Below are 5956 nucleotides of genomic sequence, written 5' to 3' on the forward strand. Positions count from 1 at the left end.
CATTAAATAATTGATAAATGTGACATAAATTGATATTTCCATTTTAATTTGTGTCTTTATTTATTCCCTTATGTATTTACTCTTCTGTTTATTTAATTGTATGTATTCATTTATTTTTTGGCATTTTTATGTATTTTATATTTATTTTTAAATGTATGTTTTTATTGATGTATTTATGCATTTATTTATTTATTCATTTATTTTTTCATGGTTTATTTAATAGGGACCAATACAATGTACATAGACAACTTAAAAACAGCTATCTGATGCAAGTATCATAGTACTTATAGCGAATGCTAATTTGCAACACCTGTCCCTTTATTTTGGCTTTAGGTTTCGTCCCCCATAGTTCATCACTTTAATGTTGCAGCTGGTAAAGGTGGAGCTCATTTGAATTACTTTATATACTGCTGGGTAGTTTAATCTATAATAATACATCATTATTTATTAGTTTATTATATTTTATATTCTTAATCTGAATCTTCAAAGTAACTTAAGTTATTATTTATTCATGGTTTATCGGACAATGTTTTACTACTGATGTGGAGCAACCAAAAGAAGAAAACCTCTAATGCAGTCAAACTTAACAAAAACTTGTCATAAATAAAAAACACGTTGTTTTCATGTGTATTCAGGTCTTGCAGAAACCAGAGGCGGTGGCTTTAAACTCATCCTGACATTTTTCATAAGCCCATTTCTCATTCTCTCCCACTCTGTTTTGGTTTTAACGTGACATGTTTGGTATATGTAGTTTATGTGGCTTTGCTCCAGTGTTTGTGTTTAGTCTGACAACAGACAGATCCTGCCCCGGTCAGATATGGGTGTTAAGGGATTGTCTGTGCCCTGAAGTGTGCTTAACCTGTGTCTGTTGTAATCATTGTAATTTGTGCTCCTGTCAAATGTGCAAATGTGATCTCTCTCAATGTAAATCTCCCAGATGAGTCCCATCTTGGCCTACTGCTACTGCATCCAGTCCCACCGCCGCATGCTGTGTTAAAACAAGTTGGTGCTAATTAAATCCTTTATAGTCAAGGTACAACAATGGCCGGCGTCCTGCCAGTACTGAGTTCAGACCCTGTGAGAACACAAAGTCTCTTGTGCCTGTACCCAAACAGAAATGGACTTCCAACAGTAAACAACCATTGTTCATTTTTTGCTGCACGAAAAAAGGCAAAAAAAAGTTTAATTAAGGTGGAACGGTGAATGGAGAGAATTTGGCAACAAGACCTATAAACTCTGCAGGGAGTTGGAAAAAGTTTGTGAGGTTAAATCCATCATCATCCTCCATCTTAATTACTAATTATCCTGTGAACACCGGGGACGTCAACCTTCCTGCTTCAAAACATATTTAAAAAGACAAAAATCTGAATTCTTACATTCATAAACAATGGCATCTCAACTAAATACATTGCTTGTCGTTGCTCTCCAGGATGAGCTGTGCCACCCAAAGAGGCAGCTGGCACACCCAAACATCAGTAGCAGAATGCATTTTAAATTACAGCCTTACTAACTATTAGGAAACAAAATAACCCGCCACTATCCATCTGCAGCCGTTCTACATTTCTACTAGTATAAGTTGGCAACCCTACACACACATTTAGTAGGAAAAAAAGTAATGAGGAGGACAGGCTGCACAGAAAGCTCCTGAGGCCGGTAGAAAGCGGTGGCAGCTGGGGTGGCTGTATTAGTGTTAAAACTACCGAAGCAAATTCTGCTCGTACCATCCGGGTGCTCGCATAAAGAGCCTCTCCATCTCAAAGTCCCAGGCTGAATTTCAGTCCCGGTCAGATAGGAGTCTGGACTCCGTTAACTTATCGACTCCGTCCCAGGAGACCAAAACTACGGTGTCTCCACTGTTCCTTCTGACCACGGAGGCTGAAGCAGGAAAAGTTAACAATAGGATCAACATCGATTCATGGAGGGATCTTCGTTTGGTAAGTTAACTTTACTGCCAAGCAGGTGAAATATATAGTGACAGTGTACTTTTAGCTGGCTAAAGTCGCTAACGTTAATCAACATGATGCCTGTCAGTCTCGTGTGTGTCGGTGGTGCGTGCTCTAGCTCGAGGAACAGGACACTGACAGTCTTTGACTTAACGGCCACTGGTGTCACTGTTAAAAAGCAATTTCTGATTCTTACAAAGAGCCCCTTTAATGTTCAAAAAACACATTATTTTTCTTATTTACTGTCCTTCTGAATATTCCTTTTAGAAAAAATATTGCAAGAATGATGAAAAGAGTAGCGTCATCATCGCGTCATATCTTTGGGGTGCAACACATGCACAGTAAAATCTGGTCTGCTCTTGCCAAAATTGAGCAAATAGCAACGCACAACCGCAGCTCCAGTTCCACTGTGCATGTGTCATACCCCATAGCTCCGAGCCTCTTTCAACAATTCTTGAAAATGGTGCACGTTTGTAAAGGTAGTTCTCAAGCTGTGGCTGGTATATATTCTAATGAGCCAAATCTGAATGGCTTGTTGAATCCCATGTTTTCTGATGTAGACAGCCCACATACAATTGACTGGGTTGGTAGACACTCAAGATACCCAAATGTATATGAACAAGCTCTGAGAAAGAACTCCTCCCCCATTCTTATAGATTAGAGTTTTCATAATATGATTAGACTCATCCTTTAAAGAGGTTAGTGCATACATAATGCTGTCATCATGCAATCTGGTGCAGAACAGTTGTTTTTCCACAGTTCTGTTTAAAAGAAATGCATCTGGAAGAACTTGAACAAGATTTCTACACTCATATTGCTGAACAGAAATGAAACAAGACGCTGGAACGTGAATGCTGAAGCGTTTATTGCAGTAAATTTAAAAGCTTGTGTTTACAGTGGTTATCATGAAACAGACTGGTCCACCTGCAGCACAGCTGATCAGTCGTCGACGTCGACACTGATTGGAATTGTGAAAGCAAACATCAGCTGGTGATGACCTTAGAAGAGTAGTTGTTGAAGTTATTGAACTTTAGCAACTTTTTGAAGAAAGCTTTGGTTTTTGTAGTTTTTGTTTTTGTTTCCATACTCCTTTGCTTTTCTTTGAGCACACAAAGTAGTTCTTCTTGGAGCAGGGTACATCATTCCACCTTCCCATCACTGGAAAACACACAACAGAAAACATCCCATTCAGTGACGTCAGGAGTTACAGAGGAAAACATCCTTTCACTGGTTCATAAAACACAACGTCAGCGTTCAAACAGAATAATCTCGTTACTTCACAGAGGTGGTCACATTTCCTGCTTTGAGCAGCCGGATAATGGAGGAATCATGCAGGAACATTTTTGCATGGATTTTTGTCTACACTACCTACAGATGATGGTCACCTGTTCGGGAGCGGGTGCACATTCTTGATCATTAGTGTAATCAATGCCCATAATGTGTTTTTACTTCTGTGAATCAATATGACAAGTTCTTCTGGATCTCTCGTACGTGCTATTTAAGAAAGAATCTGTTTGTGTGACTGGTTCATGAGGCCTCGTGTTCTTCATGTGCACTTTTGAATTATTCAAAAGCTAATTGTTGGCTTCTACCCGTTCTTAAAGCTTCAACCTTTCTTTCTACTCCTCTTTTTTCCTTACCTTTGAAGTTCATCTCGACGCAGTCCTCTTCTCCACCAACGTTGTCCGGCTCACCAAAATACCATCCTTTGTAGTTGAATTCAGATCCATCGGTGAATGCAAAGTTCTCCTGAAGAACAGAAAGGTGATGACATGTGACACACATACTCCTCCATCAGGGTCTTTATGAGTTTAATAACCAGCCAATCAGTCTGCTCTCTGATCACAATAAGAGAGCCTAAATCCCACCCCTTCAGGTGGACCACCACGGGACCTTATTTCAGAAAAAAATATGTACGGCAGTCAACGGAGAGAGATAAATATTTTTTTGATCCTGTTTGGATTGTGCCATGAATCACACATATGATGTTTGTCAATTTAAAAGATCAGACTGTGAAAATTCGTTATTAGGAATACGACACACCCAAAAGTTGGATAAGTAACATCTATCTCTCTCTCTGAAACTATGATTCCTGTGTGTTTCCCACTGGGATGAACTCCCACCAGCAACCGGTCTGATCCTTCTTTCTTTTCCCGGCTGATAAAAAGACCAGGAGTCGCTGGATAAAACACATCTGGTTAGATAACTTTTCATCTGTGTGTGGAACGTATACATTAGCTAGCTAGCTAGTGTTGGTGACGTATGTTGTGCGAGACGAGAGATGTAGTTCACTGAGCGGTTTCACACAAAACTAAATAATACTATGACAAACTGAGAATTTCTGGACTTGCAAAATCATTTTTTTAAATTGACAAACATCACATGTGTGATTCATAATATTTATCTCTCTCCTTTGACTACCGTTCATATTTTTTTCAGAAATAAGGCCCTGTGGTGGTCCACCAGAAGAGGCGGGACTCAGGGTCTCTATGAGACATTCACTGCTTACCCCTGATCTTTTGGCTCCAATCCAAGCAGCTTTGGGTTCAGAACGAGCGGTGTTATAACTTGTCAAACAAAGCATGTGCACCACCTGTTGAAGGCTGTGTATGGATATCAGATCACCGTCGGAGCTGCGGCACTCGTCCTGAAATCAACAGAAATGTGTTGGCAGAAAAGTGTTAGCAGCACTTTATCATAACATACTGTATAATAAATGAGGATGGATTTGATGTTTTTTTTTCACCTGTGCATCCTGGAAAGTTTTTGCAGTCTTGACGTATTTGACACAGCGATTCTCATCAAAGCGGGTCCATCCGTCACCACATGACATGTGTGGAACTTCCTGACACACGTCCCAAATGGAAGGACCTGTGGGAACACAAGTGCTCTAATAAACAAAGTTTCTCGGGTTTTAGTTCAATAATGTGTCGGTGATGATGGTTTTGGTACTTACAGTCAATGTCGGCAGTCACGGTGTTCAGGGCGCCCACCAACAGCAGGACAGCGGTTACCACAGTTAGACGCATGGCTCAGGCCTCAATGACTCGTACTGCTACACAGATAGAATAAGACCTGGACAGGTGACAGTTGAGGATGCATGTATGAAGGTGGTCAAGATAACATAATCACTCCATCATACGGTACTGGGAACATGAAGCTACGGCCAGCAGCTGGTTAACAGCTGGTCTGGCTCCGTTCAAAGGTGAAGAAAGTTCTGCTTACAAGTTAATTCAAATGTGAACCACCTGTGAAATGAGGTGAAAATACAGGACAGATTTCTACATCAGCTCCAGCGTCCTTCTGTAATTCACTTATCTACCCCAAAAGACATCGGATTGTTACCCCGATCTGATATCCTGAAACACACAGAGAGAGAGAAAAGGAAGCTCACCACAGATGTGTTCTGGTTTCTTGCTGCTCCTCCGTCTGATTGTCTGGTGGCTCTTGCTCTCACTTTTAAACCCGCCACTCATGCCCCATGGACATGTCAATGTTCTGCCAACGTCACCAAATGAATTTATTATTATTTAATTATGATTACTTATACAGAACAAACACAGGAAGGAAGTATTGCCCTGCAACTGAGAGACAGAATCTTGTTTAAGATGTGTGAGAGAAAAAAATCAGCCAACTTCAGCTGAGTCAGCGTCCTGTTTTATCCCCCAGTCACTGATGTCAAACTGTCACTTTAACTGTGTTTGCAGCAACAAACTTTGTAGCAACTCATAATGTAATAATGGTTTTGTGCATAATACGTTATTACATTATATAATAAATTCAGCTCATGTAATAATTTAAGAAAAGAGCACTCTCCTTGTCCTCTTAAAGCATGGGAGTCCTTCTAGTTTTACATGACACACGTCGAGTTCTTAATTTAAAGCAACTGGACTTTGGTCGAGAGGACATTTTCATCAAACAGACAATCAGCTCCAAATTGATGAAACCTCTTGGATGTGTGACAAAATGTATTTCTACAAGATATCCAGCGCTTTGGGTAGGCCTAGTGACCA

The 5956-nt window shown here is 40.2% G+C and overlaps 1 protein-coding gene across 1 annotated transcript; it reads right to left on the reverse strand.

Annotated features, from left to right (window-relative positions):
• Positions 1 to 2973: 2973 nt before the first annotated feature.
• LOC119495729 (galactose-specific lectin nattectin-like) lies at positions 2974 to 5363 on the reverse strand. Its single transcript, XM_037782486.1, has 6 exons — positions 5338 to 5363; positions 4900 to 5018; positions 4690 to 4814; positions 4453 to 4590; positions 3584 to 3692; positions 2974 to 3101 (listed from the first exon to the last, which is right to left on the reverse strand). The coding sequence occupies exons 2-6, from the start codon at positions 4970 to 4972 to the stop codon at positions 2974 to 2976; spliced, it is 573 nt and encodes a 190-aa protein (XP_037638414.1). The 5' UTR covers positions 4973 to 5018; positions 5338 to 5363.
• Between the last annotated feature and the right edge of the window lie 593 nt (positions 5364 to 5956).

Source organism: Sebastes umbrosus, chromosome 10 (genome assembly GCF_015220745.1).
Source record: "Sebastes umbrosus isolate fSebUmb1 chromosome 10, fSebUmb1.pri, whole genome shotgun sequence".
NCBI lineage: Eukaryota > Metazoa > Chordata > Actinopteri > Perciformes > Sebastidae > Sebastes > Sebastes umbrosus.

Bases quoted from the DNA above. Each gene is read 5' to 3' on its own strand.
- LOC119495729 (XM_037782486.1), bottom strand. From the start codon at position 4,972: ATGCGTCTAACTGTGGTAACCGCTGTCCTGCTGTTGGTGGGCGCCCTG. The intron at 4,591-4,689 runs GTGAAAAAAAAA...TGTTGATTTCAG, and splicing joins AAACTTTCCAGGATGCACAG to GACGAGTGCCGCAGCTCCGA. The intron at 3,693-4,452 runs GTAAGCAGTGAA...TCTGTTCTTCAG, and splicing joins TTGGAGCCAAAAGATCAGGG to GAGAACTTTGCATTCACCGA.